Source organism: Aotus nancymaae, unplaced genomic scaffold (genome assembly GCF_030222135.1).
Source record: "Aotus nancymaae isolate 86718 unplaced genomic scaffold, 86718_ANA_hifiasm-v0.15.2.pri h1tg000008l, whole genome shotgun sequence".
Taxonomy (NCBI): Eukaryota; Metazoa; Chordata; class Mammalia; order Primates; family Aotidae; genus Aotus; species Aotus nancymaae.
This window is the reverse complement of record NW_026988419.1, coordinates 58,648,674-58,673,061: the sequence shown is the minus strand read 5'-3', so window position 1 is coordinate 58,673,061 and position 24,388 is coordinate 58,648,674. Positions and strand designations below refer to the sequence as shown.

Here is a 24,388-nt window from a genome sequence, read left to right as displayed (position 1 = left end):
GGTACTTATACACCATGTAATATGCAGCCATAAAAAAATGAGATCATGTCCTGGGGCCAGGCACAGTGGCTCACACCTGTAATCCCAGCACTTTGGGAGGCTGAGGCGGGTGGATCACGAGGTCAAGAGATCGAGACCATCCTGGCCAACATAGTGAAACCCCGTCTCTACTAAAATACAAAAATTAGCTGGGCGTGGTGCATGCACCTGTAGTCCCAGCTACTCGGGAGGCTGAGGCAGGAGAATTGTTTGAACCCGGGAGGTGAAGGTTGCAGTGAGCCGAGATTGCACCACTGCACTCCAGCCTGGAGCCTGGCAACAGAGTAAGACCCTGTATCACAAAAAAAAAAAAAAAAAAAAAAAAAAAAAGAGATCATGTCCTTTGCAGGGAGATGGATGAACCTGGACGCCATTATCCTCAGCAAACTAATGCAAGAACAAAAAAAGCAACCATCATGTTCTCAATTCTAAGTGTGAGCTGAATGACGAGAACACATGGACACATGGCAGGGGACAACACACACTGGGGTCTGTGGGGATGGAGGTTGGGGGACGGGGGAGGGAGAGCATCAGGAAGAACAGCTAATGGGCACTGGGCATAATACCTAGGTGATGGAATGATCTGTGCAGCAAACCACCATGACACACGTTTACCTATGTTACAAATCCACACATCCTGCACATGCACCTGGGAACTTAAAAGTCGAAGAAAAAAAAAGAGGGTACTTTTGAATGCTATTTCACCATGCTCTCAAGTTTGCTGGCTCTCCAATTAAAAATGCTTTTCCTCCCACCAATCCTAGCCTCTAATGCCTCTAATGTCTGGCGTTCGAGCAGCAAGCAGCTGAAGCTGAGTCTGGTTACATTCTGCGACTCTAATCTCTTCCAACCTTAGCCCATTACCCAGTTCCAAAGCTGCTTCCATAGGTTTAGGTATTATTAAAGTAATACCCCACTCCTTAGTACCAATTTTCTGTCTTACTCCATTTTTTAAAATGCCAGAGACTGTTAATTTATTAAGAAAACAAGGTTTATTTACCTCACGATTCTGATGGCTGGCAAAGTCCAAGATTGGGCATCTGCATCTGATGAGGACCTCAGACCTGCTTCCACTCACGGTGGAAAGCAAAGGGGAGCTTTGTGTGCGTAGAGATCACATGGTGAGAAAAGAAGGAAGAGAATGGAAGGGAGGTGCCAGGCTCTTTTTAACAAGCAGCTCCCACTGGAACAAACAGAGAACTCACCCATAAGGGAGGGGGTTAATCCATTCAAGAGGGATCTGCCCCCATGACCCAAATACCTCTCATTAGGCCTCACCTCCAACACTGGGGAGCAAATTTCAACATGAGACTTGGAGAGGTCAAACATCCAAACCACAACATAGTCCAAGCGTGTCCAATAAAAAAGGAGTTGGGGCATTGGCACAGCCACAGTCTTTGGAAGAACTGCTCCAAGGCAGACAGAAGCTCCAAGCTGTGCCTACTGTGACCTATGAAGCTGTATTATAGTTTCAGACATTTTCAGACTAACAAAACAAGTGGTTTTTGTTGCTTTGCATATATGAAGGGAGGGAGGATGGAGGGCTGTCTACTACTGGCTGATCCAGCACCTAAAATGATCATATAAAGGGCCATCTCTTCTGCAGTCTGTATTAGTCAGCTTGGGCTACCATAATAAAATACCATAGATGGGTGGCAAACAAGCAAATTTTTTTTCTTTCTGGAGGCTGGACATTTGAGATCAGGGTACCAATATAGTTGGGTTCTGGTGAGGGTTTGCTTCTGGCTTTCAGATAGCAAGATGTCTTTTCTTATAATGACACTTAATCCTGTTAAATCAGGGCCCTATCCTCAGTACCTCATTTAGCCTTAATTACTTCCATAAAGGCTGTATCTCCAAATATAGTCACATTGAGGGTTAGGGATTACAGGTATTTATTTACATAAATGTGAAAACATAGGGCAATGTGCCTTTCAGCAAGTACCCTAGATGCTAATCCTCTTTCAGTTCCAAATAAAACACTGAAAATAAAATCTATGAGAAATAACAACTTAAAATTTGGATAAACATCTTAATCCAGGCTTAAAATAACCTCCATGATTTTCACTATTTTGTAAAACAATGTTTGCTCTCCCAAAGCAATGGCTTGCATCTGATTTTAGTGCAAGACAAAAATACATACATATATATGTATGTGTGTGTACATATATATATATGTGTGTATTATTTTTGTTTTTTGTAGAGTCAAGGTCTCACTCTGTTGCTCAGGATGGAGTACAGCGTGATCATGGCTCACTGTAACCTCAAAACTCCTGGGCTCAAGGGATCCTCCCACTCAGCCTCCCAAGTAGCTGGAGCTACAGGCATGCACCACCATGCTGGGCTAATTTTTAAATTTTTTGTTAGAGATAGGGTCTCCCTATGTTTCCCAGACTGGTCTCCAACTCCTGGCCTCAAGCAATTCTCCCACCCCAGCCTCCCAAAGTCCCGGGATTACAGGCTGGGATTACTAAAGTGCTTGGCCTTAGTAAAATATTTTTCATCATACTGCAGTGATTTCAAATTTGAAATAAATGACAGAAAACTGTGTCTCTTCTTAATCCTTCCTGCTGTGCACAAATCTATGGCAAAAAGAAAAGTTAATAGAAAACAGGAGCTTTTGACACAAAGTACAGCATTTTAAGAATTCAAAAAAAGGCTCGGCACAGTGGCCCATGCCTGTAATCCTAGGACTCTGAGACACCAAAGTGGGTGGATTACCTGAGGTTAAGAGTTTGAGACCCACCTGGCCAACATGATGAAACCCTGTCTCTACTAAAAAAAAAAAATAGGAGCTGAAAATTAAATACCTCAGATCACAAACTATTTTCAAGATCCTTCAAGCACCTCCAGCGTGCTTTTCTGTAAAAACAATCCATACCATCGTCCTCGTATACTGGACATAACACATGATATACTAGATCTTGAGAAGACCAAGAATAAGATGTGGTCCATAATCTCTAACTTAGCCAAGAGATACAAAATGCACATATAAATGATCAATTCTTAAATGTGACAATGGGTGCCTTACTGTGGCTGAAACAGGAAAGATTGTCCAGAGAAGGCCAGACTTGACTCAGGAGTCGACAGGACCTAGATAAACTGGCAAAGGAGGGGAAGGTGACTGCAATTGTTCTCACCTGTGCCATGAAGTAGCTCTCTAAAGCACTACTGGGTAGCATATTAGTCACAGCATTAATTGCTAAATGTTCTTCAGAGCAATACAATAGTCTACAATTCAATTTCAGATTGACGTAGTCTACAATTCAGTTTTTTTCATTAATTCAGGCTATATTTCAACCCAGTCAACCCAAATTCAAGCAGTCTTACTAAGTATAGTGACTTGTTTTTATTGAAAATGCAAAGTAATATTAAAGAAAAGATTTAAATAAATAAAGTCATTCCATATCCTGCTATACTAACACAATGAATTTGTTTTGCATATTACCTTCCACATGCATAAAGATTTTACAAAGTCACAATCATAGTATGCATACTATTTTCTACTGTGATCATTTTACTTACCATATCACAAACATGTCCACAGTCTTCCAAATAATTATTTTAATGGCAGTATAATATTTCACTATTTTTATTATCCCACTTTCTTCTTTGACATGGAGATTTTTTTCCCAATTTTTGTTATTATAAAGAATGCAGACATAAACATCTTCATGCATTTATCTTTTTTTCTGAATTATTTTTAAGGTTAAAAGTATAGAAGTAGATAAAGAAGAACGCTGTGGGATTTTTTTTGTTTTTAAATTTTTAAAAAAGTAAAAAAAAAATAAAAATAAGTATAGAAGTAGAATTTATGGGGCAAAGGATATGGTCATTTGTACGGCCCTTGCTATGTAGTACCATATTGTGTTTCCAAAGGGTCGTATCTATTTAAAATGCCATCTGAAATAAATGCATTAAAAATTTCCTTCTAAATTTTTTTAAATCAAAAGTGCTAGGTAGTTTTAAACTTCAGTAAAGTTAAAAATAATTATTGTCTCTTTTTAAAAAAATGAAGAGTATGGAATAGATGGTCTCACAGATAACTAATGGTTTAAAGGAGTTAAGCAACACATCCCAACCATTCCCAAGTTATGGCACACATGGAAAGTGATGCTGTAGGCACACTGAGGAAAATGAACAAAGGTGGTTCTGGCCCAGAGGCTCCAGCCACTCAGGCCACCTCTGGGTGTAGCAAGGGGTAAGGGGATCCGTATCTAGGCATATCTGTGATCTGCAGTGCCAGTGTGCATGGCTCAGGAAGCTCTCATCAAGGAGACATTAAATGATTTAAACTCAAGTTACACAATCTAGTTAGTGGCAGCGCTGGGAAATAAATGCAAATATCTTCTTGTCAATGTATTTTCTACTAATCACAACTGCTCTACATGCTTTCTGGCTCTAAAATTCAATCATATGTGCAGATGTGTATCTATATTTAAGAATAAAGAGGATTTCCTAACATGCTTGAACTAAAGACACCTAAACTAGTAATTTACATCAAAGCTGAAAATTAAAAACAGCTCTTAGCATAAACAAATATTTGACTATCTTCTCATCGATTTTTCAGACTTGCCATTCTTTTAAATTTCATTTGTAAACTCTCTGAACAGTAACAATCTTTTGCACAGTATTTTGTATATCGCTGGTAGGCAGTAAATAGACAATAATAACAATAAATTATACTATAAAGGAAAAACTAGACAAAGTAAATCCTCATTCTAAATAATTCTAAAGGCGAAAAAAGTGTTAAGTGTTGATTTTGTAGAGGTAGAGAAGATTCCCTCTTTAAATTTCAAATCCCTGTTAGCTAATGAATTTTTTTTTTTTTTTTTTTTTGAGACAGGGTCTCACCAGCCTGGTCTCCAACTCCTGGGCTCAAACGATCCTCCTGCCTCAGCCTCCCAAAGTGCTGGGATTACAGGAATGAGCCACCATACCCAGCCAGGCATCTTAATAATGCTATCTACTATATCATAGGCTCTTGAGAGACATTTCATTCCACAGAATGATTCTGATCTATCCCCAGTGTTGATGCTACCAAGAGGAAAAGATTCACTGCAAAGGTAGTTCACCTTTTACCAAGTGTCAAATATTCCATATTACCTTTGAACAGCAGAGATTATAGGTATGAATCCCACTGATTCAACTGTGTATATACATAAGATTTTCTTGACCATGAATCATTGCATTTCGGAGTAGAGTAGGGTTAGGAATTACAATTTACTGATCCCTTATCATGTGCCAGACACAATATCAGGTAAGGAACTTCAAATCCTGCATTCTTTTTTAACTATACTCCAAAACAGTGATTGCTTGGTCATTTCTAAAGATTCAATCAGACATTATACACACAAACGCACCCATGAGACCGCATGGCACTGGGAAGATTACCCACTATTTCCCACTTATTAAGATCTGGATCATATTTCTCAATGCTCTGAAGATATGTCCCCTTTGAGTAGGAGTATCCTCCAGTAACATAAATACATCCATTCATGATGACAGCACCACACTCCATCCTCCTTTCCATCATGGGAGCTATCTCTCTCCATTCATTTTGTTCAGGATCATAACATTCTGTGATTGTAGTTTGTCCACCGACTAGATAGAGCTTATTTTCAAACGGAACTGAGCACAATCCATATTCTTTTAAAAAGAAAAAAAGAAAAGAGTAATTATTTTAAAGGATAACAAACAAAAGAGATACCACAGTGTGGTTATGTAATAATCCTTTACAATTTAGCACACAAAAAATAGGGGAGTGGTGACATTTGATTCTGGCACACAATACTGCAACACTGAGGCTGAAAATCATTCCCATCACCCAATTCAAATGGCCTCTTCCTGCCATGCTGCCATTATCCTTCAGCTTGTCTTTAGCTGGCTCTGTAGGAGACCAGGGAGGAACTCACCCCACAGATTACCTTTCTGAGAATTTCTCAACACAGACAACTTTTACTTGACACCTATTTGTAAAAGACAGTAGCAGTGGAGTCCTTATAGAAGAAAGACACACTCGATAAGCGGTGGTGTCCCTTCAGGTCTTGGCAGCTGTCTCCTTAGCCAGTAGCAGGCAATCCGGCATGCCTGCTGCCACAGGTGCCACACAGGGTGGCCTTGTGTGCTTCTCACACTGCTGGTCCAGTTATAAATGCAAGAAGTTAAAGAAACACACCCAGACTTGTGGGACATGACAGTCTATCATCCTTTGAAGCTGTGAAAGGCACCCCAGGCAGAGGGCTGCTGTGTGGGATCTGGGTCCTGGCGCTGGGAGTCTGTATATAAGAGGTTCCCCTCCAAGGCTGTTTTAGTGTTTTCCATTTTATATCCTCTTCTACACCCAAACCTACTGGATCTTCAAAGCACCAGGATTATCTCACAACTCTACTTCTTCTCCCTTCTTCCCAGGGCTATGACAAGGGTGAGGCTAGCAAGGTGCTTAGGATGCAAAATGCAGGGAGGCAGAACTCTGTGAGTCACTTGCATGCGTCGCCTTACATTTTGTGCCTGAAGCATCTACTTTGCCTCATCCTGGTGCCTGCCCTGTTTCTTCCATGCCCTCGCATTTGTCATCACTCCTAACCTGTCAGTTCACTCTCTGGGAATATCAGTCATAAAATTACACTTAAATACCTCTAGCTGCAGCCCTGAAGGAAGAGGAGGATTAGTCAGCGCATTCAAATTAAAGCAAAGAAAGATTTAGCTCGTTATCGCTGAGCTGTTCCTTCTGCCTTGAAGTCTCTCCCCTCCCCAGGTCTCTGCACAGCTGTGTTCTTCCTGTCATTCAGGATTTGTCTTACTCTCATGTCTTCAAAGGGCCTTCCCTGACTACCCAGCCTGAAGTGGCCAGTCAGGCGTCTGTATCACATCATGCTATTTTAATTCTCTCCATAGCACTTCTCATTATCTGGAACATTTCTTTTCTTTTTTTAGAGACAAAGTCTTGCGCTGTCACCCAGGTTGGAGTGTAGTAGCACAATCTTAGCTCAATATAGTCTCAAACTCCTGGGCTCAAGTAATCCTCCCATCTCAGCCTCTCAAGAAGCTGGGCACCTTGAGATGCCCAGTTCACTACAGGCACACATCACCACAACTGGCTAATTTTTGTATTTTTTGTAGAGATAGGGCCTCCCTTTGTTACCCAGGCTAGTCTCAAACTCCTGGCCTCAAAAGATTCTCCTGCCTCGCCTGGCCAACATGATGAAACCCCATCTCTATTAAAAACACAAAAAATTAACCAGGTGTGGTGGCAGGCTCCTGTAATCTCAGCTAGTCAGGAGGCTGAGGCAGGAGAATTGCTTGAACCCAGGAGGTAGAGGTTGCAGTGAGCCAAGATCGTGTCATTGCACTCCAGCCTGGGTGACTGAGCAAGACTCTGTCTAAAAAAAAAAAAAGAGATCCTCCTGCCTCAGCCTCTCAAAGTGCTGGGCTTACAGGTATGAGCCACCACACCTGGCCAGGTATGTTTGTTTATCATCTCTCTCTCCCTCCTGGCAGGCCAGGAACTGTGTCCTGCCCACTAATCTATTCCTAATTGGAGAATGGCAAGTGTCTGGCACCTCGCAAGAATTCAGTAAATGCTTGTTGAATGAATGAATGAATTGTACTTTGTACACTCATGTCCCAATGTGTCCTCACATTATAAGGTGGAAGGAAAGCTTATAAGCAAGCCCCTCTTTAGAAAGAATAATACAATCAGAAATGTGATTTCTACATGAGTGTGGTGACACACACCTGTAATCCTAGCTACTGGGGAGGCTGAGGCTGGAGGTTTGCTTGAACCCAGGAGTCCAAGGCTAGTCTGGGCAATACAGTGAGACACTGTCTCTAAAAAAAAAAAAAAAAATTGTTTTCCTCTTTAGAAGTGGAAGACAACTTCCTATCAGTAAAGTTCTTCTCCCTCAGTTCTTTTGTTACTGGGTTTTTTTTGAGACAGAGTCTCGCTCTGTCTCCCAAGCTGGAGTGCAGTGACATGATCTCAGTTCACTGCAACCTCTGCTTCCTGGGTTCAAGTGATTCTCATGCTTCAGCAACCCAAGTAGCTGGGATTACAGATGTGTGCTGCAGCTGGGATTACAGGTACACGCCACCATGCCTGGCTAATTTTTCTTTTTTTCATTTTCTTCATTCAGAGTGCATGTTTTAACATTTGGTGCTAATTTTTGTATTTTTAGTAGAGATAGGGTTTTGCCATGTTGCCCAGGTGCCGGTCTTGAACTTCTGGGCTCAAGCAATCCACTGAGATTACAGGCATGAGCCACCGTGCCCAGCCCTCCCTGGGTTTTGACAGCTAAGGAAAGTCTTAAAAGACTGCATTTTTGCTTCGCTTCCACATATTTTTCTCAAGTTACTGACATCCAAGAAAGTAATTCTCCTACTTCTTAAAAACTCATTTGTTACTTTCTACTTATTTATATGTTGAATTTTTATAGGATTCACTTGTTTCAAGTACTTGAAAACATTGCTTATATCAATTATATGAATCACTACATTAATGGCTATTGTGAAAATCAACGATAGTTCAAAAATTTTATCAGTTGGTAAAAGTGATTCACCATCACTTACTAGGCTTTTCTTAAATTACTCAAAATTTACCAAAAAACTTACCAAAAAACCCGAATTTTTGATTCATATGTTAAGAAAGCCATCTCAGTCTTCCTAGCAGTAAAAATATTTAAACTATAGTGAATCCTAATCATTTTTTCTCTTTTACTCAAATACAACACATGTTCTGATATTGCTGATAGGAACTTTTTCTTCCTGAGCTGTAACTGCTTCTTTTCTTGTTGGTTAACCCCTCCAAGCCACTGAGGCTCCGGGACTGTGCCTTGCTCACTGTGCTCCTAGCACTGTGTATACAGCAGCATGTAGGATGCACACAGCAGATATGTTAGACATGAATGAGCGAACAAATGAATAATCAAGGATGGGAGTGACGCCATCTGTCACAGCTCAAAAGTTTACACACAAGTATTAAACATCCACACACGGCAGTCTGTGTTCAGTGTTACATGAATGATATGAACAAACAACTAGAGGGATTCAGAAAAAACCACAATATCCATTTGAATTGATTTCAACTTTTTTTCTAAGATGTTTTCTCATTAAAGAGCTTGTAAAGTTTACGTAGTCTAACTTTCTGATTTTACTGGAAAGTAAGGCCCAAGAGTTTAAATGGCAGAGCCAGGAGAGCTCTCTCCCTACTTGACACAGCTCTCCACAGGTCCTTCTTTATCACATACTGCTTCTTCTCGGCCCTTCACACACTCTTCTTCCTCAGCTTATCCCTCAACTCTGCCCGTTTCCTAGGATTCTGCCTGTAGCTATACTGCTGGTCCCACCATCCCAAGGCATCTTATTCATCCCCATACCCACAGCCACCACCTAAGCAAACAATCCCCAGATCTCTACATTCAGCAACCTCCCTTCTCCTCCACTGCAGACCCACATTTCCCTTTGCCTGCTGGACAGCTCTTTTGGGTTATCCAATGAGTCCTTCACTCTGAACTACAAAACTGAGCTCATCATCTTCCCTCTTAACCTCCCTGTCAGCTCCTCCTTCAGTACTCCCCATTCTCCCATATAAACGAACCAGAGTCCCTGAGATGACTGTCAACTCCTTTCTCTCCCTCGTCCCCTATATGCTGTCAGCCAAGGAGGCAATCAGCTGCTGCTGAATCTATGACATTCCTCACATCGGCCCCTCTTTTCTACTCATACCACTTCTTCAGGCTTTCAGTATTTCTCCCTTGGTTAAACGCAACAGTCTTAGCATATCCCCTTGCTGTTTTTCTCCCAGTCTACCTAAAATGAGTTCGCTCCTTAAAACTAGAGTTGGGCCAGGCGTGGTGGCTCATGCCTGTAATCCCAACACTTTGGGAGGCCAAGGTGGGTGGATGACTTTAGGCCAGAAATTCAAGACCAGCCTGGCCAACATGGTGAAACCCTGCCTCTACCAGAAATACAAAAATTAGCCAGGCATGGAGGCACATACTTGTAAGGTCAGCTACTTGGGAGGCTGAGACACAAGAATCACCGAACCCAGGAGGTGGAGGTTGCAGTGAGTCAAGATTGCACCACTGCACTCCAGCCTGGGAAACAGAGTGAGACTGTCTCAAAAAAAAAAAAAAAACAGGCCGGGCACGGTGGCCCACGCCTGTAATCCCAGCACTTTGGGAGGCCGAGGCGAGTGGATCACGAGGTCAAGAGATCGAGACCATCCTGGTCAACATGGTGAAACCACGTCTCTACTAAAAACACAAAAAATTAGCTGGGCATGGTGGCGCGTGCCTGTAATCCCAGCTATTCAGGAGGCTGAGGCAGGAGAATTGCCTGAACCCAGGAGGCAGAGGTTGTGGTGAGCCGAGACTGCGCCATTGCACTCCAGCCTGGGTAACAAGAGTGAAACTCCGTCTCAAAAAACAACAACAACAACAACAACAACACAAACTACAGCTGATCACACATCATTCTTTTGCTCAAAAACCATTGATGATTCTGCATCCAGACTGCCATTCAAAGCTCTCCAACTGAGCTCTCCCATCCGATCTCCCATTCTACCCTCTTACATTCCATTCATTCAGTCTACTCGCAGGTAATGGAATACACCTGAAACTTTCCTTTCCACCTTCCCCCATTGGACTGACTTCTTGCCAGAAAAACCCTTCCTCAAAAACTACCTTCCTAATTTGGAGCCATTCTTTAAGGCCCAGATCATAACCACTTACTGTTGGAAGCATTCTAAGATGAATTGGACTTACACTCTTGCCCTCAATTAGACTTACACTCTCTTTATTCTCAATTTCAATAGCACTTTTGTTTTTACAGAACTTAGCAGAGATTGTCCTATATTTCCATTATGTATGTATATTTCCTCCTGGATTCTGAGCTCCTATGGCAGTAAAGACTAGCACTTAATCATCTTACAAAAGTAACAGAATCTTACCTTTTCCAATGTAGGGTCACAATAAATGTCGCCTTGAATTCAATGTAACTATAGTCCCATGTTTTCCAGTTATACAAACTACCCCATTAAAGGGGTTAAAAGATAATATTTATATTATCTTTAAAAAATAATAGTAGTCATGTCTTCTCAGTGTAAGCTATGTATCTCCATGAGGTTGACTCAAGGATGACATTTTATATTCCTCAGGAGGTGCTGCTAAAGTCCGTAAGAAACAAACCTTGCTATAATTCAGTGGAGGCAGATGCACAGCCTTCAGGGGTTAAGGATTTAACAGACTAGCTGAGCGAAGCTGGCCAGGAGCAAGAAAAACAACAGCACAGGCCCCCTTGGTCAGTGACGTGAGGAGAATAGGAAGGACTGTGATGAAACGGAGCACACAAGCCTCATTTAGGGGAACAGCTGTCCCCCAGCTCCCGTAACTACTGCCTAGAAGGAATACATCCAAGGGTGCCAGGTCTTCCCATCTCTTCTAAAGGACAGAAATCATGATTCTTATTTGAAATTTCCTAAATTTTAAATATTGGTAACAAGCCAGTTCAAAAATATCTTAAGCATTGTGAAAGCTAAACAAAACATTATGATGCAAGGTGCTGATTTAAAATCTGTTTTTTTATGTTTCATCAGGAAAAAGTTCAATGTAAACCAAAACTTTACAAATGGATGTATATTATGTTACCATTGATTTATACTGTAATTTAACATTGACTTCGGATTTTCAATTTGCCATGGCTTATTAATACTTTGGATTAATTCTAAAGTCACACTGTCTTTCAGACTCTTTCATGTAGTTAACAAGCTATATGAAATTTAAGTATGTTATGCAAAACTTTTTGAGGGAACCTCTTAATGACACATACATTAAATTTACAACATAAATAAATGCCCTCTAATTTGTGACTTCTGACTTTTCATGCATTGGATTTTCTTTGTAAAGGTAAGTCTGTCCACAATAGGCAGAGTAACATCTAACTCCCAAGGTTAACATGAGGTTCAAGTGAGATAATAGTGAAGTTCAAGCCAGGCTGTCTAGGTTTGAACCTCAAAGTAGCCTGGGCAAGTTATTTAATCTCTTTGTACTTCAGTGTCCCATAAAATGTGATAAAAACAGTACCTAGCTCATGGAATTATTGTGAGGTTTAAACAGATTATACATGTACAATTACTGGAATAGTTTGTGCCTGGCACACACTGACTGAATAAATGCTATTACTCACTATGAGCTGTTATTATTCCCTTCCATTATAATGTCATTGATCACAGCAGAAAGTGGTGGGGAGTCTGGGATGGCACATTTGAGCTACTAGGAGGCAGAGGTTTACCCATTCCATGATGTCTCTGGAGCCAGGGAAGCCTGTGGCTGAAGTTTCTTCTCACGCAAAGCCTGGGCATATGGAGATTCAGCACCAGATTTAGGTGTGCTTCAGCTGAACCACCATATGGGATAGATGATATATGGGCTGGAAGTAGCTGTCTTGGTTGAAAGCAGGAGTCTGCTCCCTTAAGGAGAGGCAGATTGTTTAGTGGCTATAGCACAAGTTACGGAATCAGACTGCCAGATTCTGAATCCTGGTCTACCACTTTCAAACTGTGAAACTGTGACCCTGAAAAAGTTACTTATTGTTTCTAAGCCTCCATTCCCAAATACATAAAACAGTGACAGACAATACCTGCTCACAGACTTGTAGTGAGAATCTGAGGTAATATACATATGAAGCACTTCAGTGCCTGATCTATAGAAGTATTACTAGTCCTCTCAGATGATTCCAGCTTGTGAATTTCAACTACCCTCTCCAGTGACCCACATGGAAGCCTGATGCGCTATGGAAAATGATTCAAGGTAACATGGTAGTATGATGATATAACTCTTTCCTAATGAAAACAACTTAAACCTACGGCATAACTGAAACAGCCTAAAACCTATGCTTCCCTCTGAGCTCTTCACAAAGAGACAAGTCAAAGAACAGAAGGCATCCAAGAGGCAGGCCATTCCTCATGGCCAGACAGCATGTTCCCTGTATGACTGTTAAGCTAAGGCCAACATATGGCTCTGCACACTGTAGAAGTGAGTGCTTAATAGCAAGTGAAACCTGGAAAGAACACGCTTCCAAAACAGAAAACAACCTCTCTAGCTGAATTTCAATCACTGGGTACCCTTTCTATTTGATAGACAGATGGTGCTTTTCAACTACTTATGAACATTATGTTTCACATAATTCATGTCGTAAATGAAAGATGGCACATAAAGGAAAACACAAAAAAGAACTACGTGAAAACAATTTTAAAGAAGCTAACATTTTTGACCACATGGACTTATAATGTGCATTGTATAAAGACATCAGGGAAAATATTTGTAGATACCACCCGATCAGAATCTCATCGTGATTATTGTTGGATGGATATATATGAATATTTTGAGCCTTTTAATTATGCCCATGTGTAATCTACAATAAAATCAGCATCTTCTATTTCCAGCCCATTTTTAGCCATCCCTTATGCTGATAAACTGTATCACAACATATACTATTTGAGATAGTATTTTTGTTACCTGGATGTGGACTGGAGGTGATGAGGCTCCATTCGTTGATATCGGAATTGTAGCTCTGAACCTTGTCATACGTACAGCTTCCTCTGTAGCCACAGTGGCCACCAATGACGTAGATAACATCATGTAAGACACAGGCAGTAGCATTTCCCACACCTGTGTATTAATTAAAATCACATCTTTAGATTGATCTTTTTTTTGTTCTTTTTTGCAGTGAACACTGAGCTAAATTTATTGTTTTTGTTATTATTGATGGTAAAATGCAAGGTACTGTTTTAAGTGCCATAAGGGACAAAAAAATAAAAAAGGAAGGCTCCTTGTGCTCTTTTAAGAGAGGGTGAGATGTGTACACAAAATACAGCCATACACCACATAATGACCTCCATAAAATTATAACAGAGCAGAAAATTTCCTATCACCTAGTGATATTGTTGTAGCTGTTTTAAAGACATGGCATAAAGCCTTCTCATGTGTTTCTGGTGATACTAGTTTAAATAAATCTACAACTCTGGCAGGTCCTTCAAGAGGTATTCCAGAAGAAGGCATTATGATCACAGGAGAGGATAGCTCTATGCCTGTTATTACCCCTGAGAGCCTACAAGTGGGACAAGATGCGGATGTGGAAGACAGTGATATTCATGATTCTGACATTGATGATCCTGACCCTGAATAGGCCCCAGCTAATGGTTTGTGTGTCTTATTTTTTAACAAAAAAAGTTTAACAAGTAAAAAAATAAATGTTATATATATAATATACATATTATATATTATTATATATTGTATTATAATATAAAAAAGCTTACAGAATAAGGATAAACAGAAAATATTTTCATACAGCTATACAAAGTCTACAGTAATGCCTGTAATTCCAGCAGTTTGGGAGGCTGAGGCGGGAAGATCACTTGAACCCAGGCGAAGTTTGAGACCAGTCTGGACAACGAAGTGAGACCCTATCTCTACAAAAAATAAAAAATTAGCCACGTGTAATGGCATGTGCCTGTAGTCCCAGCTACTTGGGAGGCTGAGGCAAGAGGATCACTTGATCCCAGGAGGTCAAGGCTTCAGTGAGCTGTTTATATCACTGCAGTCCAGCCTGGGTGTCGAGCAAGACCCTGTTTCAAAAAATAAAAATAAAAAGTAAAGTCTACAGTAGTGTACAGTTATGTCCTAGGCCTTCAAATTCCCTCACACTCACTCACTGACTCAATCAACCAGAACAACTTCCAGTTCTGCAAACTCTATTCATGGTAAGTGCCCTAAATAGATCTACCATTTTTATCTTTTATACTGTATTTTTACCTTACCTTTTCTATATTTAGATACACAAAGACTTACCATTGTGTTCTACTGTTTAGAGCATTCAGTATAGTTACACGCTGTACAGGTTTGTAGCCTAAGATTACAGGCTATACCATACAGCCTAGATGTGTATTAGGATGTACCATTAGGATGGTATAGCCTGTTGTGTAAGTATGATGTTCACATAACGAAAACTGCCTAACCACACATTTCTCAGAACATATCCCCACTGTCACTGTCAAGTGACACATGGCTGTAATTAGAACATTAGGTATAAAATGGAAAAAACACCATTAAAAGGGGACAGATGAACTGCTGGGGATGGTCAGGGCAAGGAGGCACTGCATTTGACAAGGGAAATCACAGCAGGTGGTGGTGGAATTTGACCTGGGTGATGGTAGGAAGTTGGCAGGTACAGGTGAGAGGAGGCCATTCTAGACAGAGGGAAAAGCCACTGCAAAGGCTTACTGGACAATGTCAAGTAGCCCAGTTTGACCAGGGCAGGTGGCACACTGGGGGTCGTTGCATGGAATTTTAAGGCTGGCATGGTAAGTGGAAGCCATATGGCAAAGATAATCTGATGCCCAACAAAGAATCTGGATTTAATTCTGCCAGATTTTTTAGGTTTTTAAACAGAGGAAGAGAGCAACTAACAAAAGGAGGAAGACAGGTACCAGAAAGATCTAGGTACTGGCTGGGGTGAGCAATCCCGAGGGCCTGATTTTGAAGGGGCTTTGGGTATGGATGGAAGAACATAGAGCAAAGAGACACAGGTAAAACACAGCGGCCTTGATGACGGACTGAGGCAAACGCAAACCAGAGTGATTTTGAGGTCCTGAGCGGGGAAAATTGGAATCAATGATGCCAAAAAAGTAAGGAGGAGGATGACCAGGAAACGGGTTCAGAGGGAAGATGGAAAAAGGAAGAAAGATGATGAGGCTCATTTTAGTTGAAAATGCTGGTTTTGTCTTTCCACCAACTTTTACTTAGCACCATTTTGCAGGATAAAGTTCAATCTTCTCGTTCCTTTCTATTCCAAAATAAAAGTGGGTTTATAAGAAGGGCAGTTATGACGGAAAAAAAATAAAGATTTAGGAGTTCCTAAACAGTCAAGTGTTTATTTCTTCTTTGCATATTAATAAACTTAATTTGGGTCTAGGACCAAAAAAGGAAATAAATTTTAAATCTGACTGTACCCGAATTAAGTTCATTACCAGAGAAAGCTGCTAATTCACTTCAAGACTACAAAACAGTCATATTCATTCTGGTCCAACTAGTGCAAAACATCTTACCTTATGAACATCAATAAACAGAGATACTTAAAAAAAAAAAAAAAAGACTACAAAATAAAACGAATAGAAAAAAATGTCATCCTTTCTACCCCAAAATGGGAAACTATAAAAGCTCAGTATGGCGGGGTGCGGTGGCTAATGCCTGTAATCCCAGCACTTTGGGAGGCCAAGGTGGGAGAATCACTTGAGGCCAGGGGTTCAAGACCAGCCTGGGCAACATAGTGAGACCCTATTTCTATTTTAAAAAATTAAAAATTAAATTTTAAAAGTTGTTTAAAAAATTTTCTGTATGAGTCCACCCACCAAAACAAGTATTAGTCAAAACTGCAGAGAACTGGTAAAGCGTTACCTCTCCCTGGGATGACATAACAAGAATCAAAGACATAAACAAGAATCAAAGCTTTGAGTTAAAAGTATAAAACTGGAATTTCAGACGCAGTTAGCAGGTGAGGGAGGACTCTGAGGTATGAAGGTCTCCTACTCTACTCAAGGTTAAGGCAAGCACACATATGGCTTTTGTTTCACAGTAGATACACCATCGCAGCATATTTTTTTTCAGCAAGCATTGTTCTAAATACAAATTTTAAAAATTTCAGTGAAGTAACAAGCTTTCATTCTCAAAGAAATATACTCCGAACCCAGGCTTATAATCCCAGCACTTTGGGAGGCCACGGTGGGCAGATCACTTGAGGTCAGGAGTTCAAGACCAGCCTGGCCAACATGGTGAAACCCTGTCTCTAGTAAAAATATAAAAATTAGCTAGGTGTGATGGCACATGTCTGTAATCCCAGCTACTAAGGAGGCTGAGACAGGAGAATTGCTTGAACTTTGGAGGTGGAGGTTGCAGTGAGCTGAGATCAAACCACTGCACTCCAACCTGGGTAACAGAGTGAGACTCCATCTCAAAAAAAAAAAGAGGAAATATATTCTGAACCACAAAACCACTGAAACTGTTACATTATCCTTAAAAAACAGAATCAGAAATGTATGCTAGTTTATAATAGCTGCTAAAATATGCAGACTTTCCTTGTTTCTCTTGCAGGAGAGGGGTCAGGACATTCAGAGCCCTCCTGGAATCAGCAAGTAGTGGTAAGTCTCAGGCAAAGCCAAAAACCAGTGCAGCAACAGCACCAGGCTTTCTGCTACCTTCTCCCACCCTGGCGTGAGAGTGGTCACAACTTAACATGAAATTAATTTCTGCTCTATCAGAGCTGACGTGTCCTCAAATACTGACGTTCAGGACAATCATACCTAACATTTACAGCATGCTTACTCTCTGTCAGACACTGTTCTAGGCACTTCATGAGCATAGATTTATTTAATCTTCTCCATGATCCAAGACTAGGTATTGTCATCCCCATTGTACAGATGACAAAATGGGGGCACAGAGTGATTAAACAATTTGCCAGAGCTCATCAGCAAGTAGAGGAAAGCAGGGATCTGGATGCAGGCGGTTTAGCTTCAGAGACAGCGTCTCAAGATTGTTCTGCCTCTCAGCTTCCGGCCTGTCATCCAAAGATCATACCAGGTCAAATTTCCAGACCAGGTCAAATTCCCACACTCTCACTAACATTAAAAAAGAAACAGAAAAGCCTGGGAAGAAACATTCGGGACAAAATGATACAAATTTGGTAACAACCTACCAGTTGTTGTTGTACAACTCCTCAGCACCAATGAATAAATATAATGAAGTAAGATTCTGGTTCAACTTTTCTTCCACTGGGAGAGGAGAGCAAGGCTAACAAACAAATTGCCAAACACATCAGAAAATACAGAAAATATCAGACGGATACTGAGACCCAGAGGTGTGCCAGGTTCCGTGGGCCACATGAGGGAGGGTATGGTGTCTGCCCCTCTCAGAGAGGACTGAATTGCAAAAGCAGAGGTTGTCTCTAGTCCTGGAACAATGTACTTTGTTACATCCTGTAGGGATCAAACCTTCCAAGGTTTTAATGAAGGACAAGAGCTGATCGCATATTTTGAGAGGAAAAAAGTTGAATAGTTAAAAGCAGAAATTAAAATATTTCAATTTTAAGAACACGAAGAAATGAAAACTGTCCAGATTTGTCTCTTCATCTAGCCCTTGACGTGAATATAAATTCTCGTAACTCTCAAACAAGTTGGGAACTATGCTATACTGTTTTTATCTGGAACATTCTGTGCAGCATTATTTGTATAATCCACTATAGTTCCTAGATAGCATTCAAAAGTGATAAATTCAAGAGAAGTGAGACCGCTGGCCTGGCCCCAGACAGCTAAAAAACACAAAATAAACATAATCTCCACTTACCTTTAATCATATTTGCAATAGGAATCCATTTCTCTTTTAATGGATCATAGAACTCAGCCTCTTCTGCTGGAGCCCCTTTTCTGTAACCACCTAAAGCATAGACACAGCCACCCAAGGTGACTGCACAGTGGTAATACCTGGCATTGAGCATTGGTAAACCTTCTGTCCATTCGTCACTTTCACTGTTATATATCCACACTGTGTCAAGAGCTTCTATGTTATCCGTCCTGTAGCCCCCAGTTACATAAATGTTGGGTCCTAAACATGTAACCCCGTAGCTCTCCCTGGTATAATCTGGTATTTCTGCTCCCTGAATCCAAACATTTGTCAAAGGATCCCATATGTGAACCTCTGATAAAGGATGCCAGTAATAGCCTCCAATTATATACATTGTGGCTGTGGACCTCTGGGAAATCTCTTTATGCATGGGATTCAAGGCATTGCATATTAGAGATCGGATCTTATTTTCGGTTAGCAGGCAGCTTCTTTGAAGGCCTAAGGCTGTTTTTAAGTACACCGGATCTATATCAATGTTGATATAGCTCAATAGATTATATAGGCATTCAATTCGATTTTCTACATCATGAGCAGTCCACTTAATAACTGGCTCTATGATAGCTTCTTCTTTCCAAACACTGAGATTCTTTCTGGACAAGATAAAGAGAAACTTTTCAAGGCTGATTTCCAGAAATTCTTCTTGTTGCCACACTTCCTTAAACTTTGAACATAGAATTCTTCGAGATTCCTTCTCTAGTTCTGGACACACATGAAATTCTGCAAAGGAGTGCATTCCAATACAATTATCAATATCCAAGTGCCTTACCAAAAACCGCTCACAAGCCTTCTTTACTGAAAGGAACTGTAGCAGATCTGCTGCCTCAAGCAGGCTTTGAACATTTCTTTTAGTTATTTCAATTTGGGAAGTGTATGCATAATTTACAAGGCCTTCCAGAACATCATGGTGGATGCCAGAGAGTTTTATTTTATTTTTAAATTTTTCTTTCATGTCAGCTGTGAACATTGCCTTAAAATAATTGCTGCAAGCAGCTAAAACAGCTCGGTGACAATGGAAGATTATGCCTGAAGGACACTGAAGGGTAATATCAGTAAATAATCCATCCAAGTAAAATGTTCTGAATGCATCCAGAAAATCCACTGGATGTGTTGAATCCTTGAAAAGATAAATATAATCTTCTTGTCCTTTTAGAGCCATGGCTGCAATAAATATGAAATAACAAATGTGTTTTCAATTTTGCCCATTATCTCAAATAATCAATGCTAAATAACTGACTAGCATCGGATATACTCCAAAACTGGACTAAGTTCAGCATTCTAAATGATAAATGCAAAATGTGGATGGACTGTTTGATCATTTATATGGCTGTCAATTTAAATTCAGGGTAGCTGAGAGCTCAAAATGAGGCCCCCCCAATTTTTCAGTAGTCTTTTTGAGAGTACTGATTTGCTATTCCATTCACCGCAGTCTACCCTGGCCTGGTGGTCGGAGATGAGATCCCACACTAGGCAAGGCAAGTGTCCGAGAGTCACCCCACTCGAGGCCGGACCTCAGCTGTCTCGGCTCGGCCCCAATTCAGCCTTTTACCCGACCTCCGTCTCCCTTTCAAATCACATCGAAATGCCAAAAAGGGATGATGATGGAAATATAAGCGGACAAAAAGAGATCTCGGCAAAGGAAAATCCTTTGCCCTTTCGCTTAAGGAAGGAGAGAAAGGAAGGCTTCCGGGCGCAGCCCCTGCAGCCCGCGCCCCCTCCCCCGCGCCCGCGCAGAGGTTTCCGCGCGTCCCGCGCCTGGGCCCCGGCCCTCGTTCCCGCCCGGGTAGGCGCGGAGCTGGGACTCGAGGGCGCCGCGTGCCGCCGGCGGGCCCGGTGCCCGAGTCCCTCTGCCGGGCGCTCAGCGCAGGTGTGGGAAGGACGCCGCAGGCAGCCCCCGCGCAACGCGTTCGGCCCGGCCCGGCCCGGAGCCCGCGCAGCCATTGTCTGCGCTCCTCTCCCGCACGGCCTCGCTCCTCACGCCCGGCCCCACTGGCTCCCCGCAGGCCAACCTCGGGCCGCAGGTCTGCACCGCACCTACCTCCCGCCGGGGCTCGGGACGCGGCGCTGGCTAGCGGGCTAGCAGCGAGCGGGAGCGGGGGCGCCTCTGGCCCCTCTGACCATCTTTGGAAGAGGCGCGCCGAGGCCGCCAGCTAGTGCGGCTCCAGCCCACAAGCAGCTCCTATTTTGGCGTCCCGGCTACTCCCCCGCCTCCACCCGAACAGCCCCCCGCGCAGTCTGGGCGCGAGGCCACTCGTGGGAACTCCCCCGTCGCCGGGCCGCGCGGCGAACGGGGCGGGGCGTGCGGGCGTCCGGGCGTGCGCGCGACTCGGCCCCTCCCCGGTGGCGCCCCCCACAGCAGGTGGGACGGCTTCGCCGCCGCGCCGCCGTTTTCCCCTTTCTTGGCGCTCTCTTCCCTTCTTTGGCGCGCTCTCTCTCTCTCCCGCGCTCTCTCACACCAGTCGAGCGTCTTCTCTTAGATAAACTGAGTCCTGAATTGTTAATAACGCCATATATGAGTGTGTCTGTGTGTGTGCACACTTTCCCCTCCCTCAGTAGCTCTCACCAACCCAGGGCCCAATTGTGAGGACAGGGAAGGGGGAATGAGTGGAGAGAATGCAGCACGACTAAAGGTCAGGGATTGGAGGCGCCTTCGAAATGCCAGAAGTAGCCGCCCTTTCCCACAAACGCCATCCCACCCCCAGCAGAGCACTCAGGAGGGAGGCTTGGGGCTGGTGGGCACGTTATGGGTTAAGCTGGAGCTTTGAGAAAAACTGAGGGCAGCCGGGGCCAAGGCGAAGTCCAGTCGTGCTAGGATTCACGTTACTGTATTTATAACACGGTAGCTGGAAGGAGCAGCCTTTCTGGTGACAGCCAGTCTAGTCACAGATGTCTATGTGGTACACAAAGTTCATTTTCTTGTTCCAACAAAAGCCAGTATCAAATATGTTCATATATCATTCATTCATTCATTCGCAAGATTTTATTAAGTGCTTCGAGTGCCTGATAGGGATAAGCACTAGTGATCGAGTGTTGACAGATGGTCCCTAGCTCACAGAGACCTTCACTACCACCAGAGGACCACGTGTTTCCCAGAGTATGGTCTCAGAGACAGAATATACATGAATGGCCACATAGTATATGACAACAGAATTCTGAACCACAGAAGCCCAAGAAGCCAGACCACAACCTTGGCAGCAGCTGAACCAGAAGAGTCAATAAGTAGTCAAGGATTGCCAATTTCCCTATTTTTCTTTTCTTTCTTTCTTTTCTTTCTTTCTTTCTTTTCTTTCTTTCTTTCTGACAGGGTCTTGCTATGTTGCCCAGGCTGGAATGTAGTGGCACAATCATAGCTCACTGCAGTCTCGATCTCCTGGGCTCAGCCTCCCAGGTACCTAGGACTACAGGTGTGGAATTATTTTATTTATTTATGTATTTATTTTTGAGAGGGAGTCTTATTCTATTGCCAGGCTACAGTGCCATGGCGCAATTTTGGCTCACTGCAACTTCCGGCTCCCAGGTTCAAGCGATTCTCCTGCCTCAGCCTCCTGAGTAGCTGGGACTACAGGCACATGCCACCACTCCCAGCTAATTTTTGTATTTTTAGTAAAGATGGGGTTTCACCATATTGGCCAGACTGGTCTCGATCTCTTAACTTCATGATCCACCCGCCTAGGTCTCCCAAAGTGCTGGGATACAGGTGTGAGCCACCGCGTCCAGCCCAGGTGTGCAATGTTTTAAATTTTTAAGATTTTTTTCAGAGACATGGTCTCACTATGTTGCCCAGGCTGGTCTCAAACTCCTAGACTCAGCCGATCCTCCTGCCTGGGCTTTCCAAAGTGCAACTTCCCTATGTTTACCCCTACTTCCACCTTAGCACCAACCAGAGAAAGCCAAATGTTTCACAAGCCAATCACATAAGATACCCATGCTTCTAGCAGCCCACCTGCAGCTTTCCCATGGCAACAACTTCCAATCAGAGCATACCTGGGGCTTTTCTTCAATTCTATAAAGCTTTCCCACTTCTCTGCCCACCTTTGAGCCTCTGACAAAGTCAAGTGATGGTGACTGGGACTCTCTTCTACAGCAAGCTCTGAATAAATAGCATCTGTTTGTTCTTCTGTGGGTGGCTTTAGTTTAACTCCACAAATCAATTCATCTTAATTGAATTATGTGGGATGCTGGTTATGCAGGCCCCCCCCCCACAACTACCACACCCCACGTGAAGACTTCCATGGGTTGGAGATCTAGGAATCTGCATTCCAATCAAGGGCAGCAGGTGATTCTTATGCACAAATAAGAGAATGTATTGGACCCAAAAGAAAGAAAGATGAAAGTTTAACATCCCAACATCTGGGATGATGAAAGTTTAACATCCCAACACTTTAGTAGAAAAGGAAAGCATATGAGGTTTAGTTTCAGGCTTAAGCTCATCTCTGCCACTTATCTAACACGTAGCCTCTCACAAATTACTAAACTTCTCTGATCCTTAGTCTTTGGATCTGTAAAATACAGACAACAGCCATACCTTCTCAACCTAACCTAAGGTTACTGGAAAGACAAATTAATAATGAAGCACTTAGGACTTGGTATATAAATGTTAGCTACTATACTGAAAGAATATTTACACTTAATTCTGCATCACAACTTTAATTTGGAAATTAGCATCTTCTTAACATGTCTTCAGAAATTGTGAAATTTGTAGTTAACAGTAATTATAGCTTGCCCTTCATAACTGATAGTGATGCTGTTGGCAGTGTTGCCATTCAAGGACACAATTGTGACTGATTGAAGGAGCCTTCTCACCATTTTTGTCACTGAAGTGTAGAGATGGCTGTTTTTGTAGCTCTAGTTAGTGTTTGCCAACTTTGATGTATAAAAAAATATAGGCTCGGCTGGCTGCAGTGGTTCACACCTGTAATCCCTGCTCTTTGGGAGGCTGAGGCGGGTGGATCATCTGAGGTTGGGAGTTTGAAACCAGCCTGACTAATATGGAGAAACCCCGTCTCTACTAAAATACAAAATTAGCCAGGTGTGGTGGTGCATACTTATAATCCCAGCTACTTGGGAGGCTGAGGCAGGAGAATAACTTGAACCTGGGAGGCAGAGGTTTCGGTGAGCCGAGATTGCACCATTGCACTCCAGCCCGGGCAACAAGAGCAAAACTCTGTTTCAAATATATATACACACATATATATATACCCACACACATATATATGTTTTTATATATATATGTGTACATATATGTGTATATATGTGTGTATATATATATGTGTATATATATAGACTCCATCTAACTTAGATTAAGGGCTTCTAGAATCATAACTACATATAATAATAAGTGATTCGTGAATAATAGAATTCACTATACTGTCATTTGTGCAGTTATTTCAGATTGCTGCATGAACCAATTAAAACTCTTGCTTTCATTGCCTGATGTTCCCTGGTTGTGAATTATTGCTTAAATGTGTATATCAGTGTATATTACATATTAGACTATTCTACTTCTTCACTTTGCCAAGAGAAGAGCAGATCCTGAAGGATATTGCCTGGAATAGTTCCTCTTTACCCTATGCTTATCCAAGAGACCACTGCGAATGCTGATAGATTTGATCATTCAGAAACATATAATTAGCATTCATAAGTCAAATAAATTAATGATACTGTTCAAGAAAACAGATGTGCATCTCATACACTCATATAAACATAGAATTAGAATAGAAAAAAAAAATAAGAAAAAAAAAAGAAAACAGATGTGCCATCTGTGGTTCCAAGTCTTAAAGAAATAAAGTGCCATCATGGAAATGAGACATAAATGATTTGGCAGACACGAAGCTTGGCATGGAGTTAGATGCCTTATTGACATCACACTTCAGCTTTCAAAGGACTCCTCGTTCTAAAAATAA

General features: G+C 42.0%; 1 protein-coding gene across 1 annotated transcript; it reads right to left on the bottom strand.

Annotated features, from left to right (window-relative positions):
* Nucleotides 1-5,367: 5,367 nt before the first annotated feature.
* Nucleotides 5,368-20,571, bottom strand: KLHL23 (kelch like family member 23). The gene is made up of 4 exons (XM_021668998.2): nt 20,524-20,571; nt 18,432-19,646; nt 13,554-13,706; nt 5,368-5,688 (listed from the first exon to the last, which is right to left on the bottom strand). Exons 2-4 carry the CDS (start codon nt 19,642-19,644, stop codon nt 5,378-5,380), a joined length of 1,677 nt encoding a protein of 558 aa, XP_021524673.1. The 5' UTR covers nt 19,645-19,646; nt 20,524-20,571; the 3' UTR covers nt 5,368-5,377.
* Between the last annotated feature and the right edge of the window lie 3,817 nt (nt 20,572-24,388).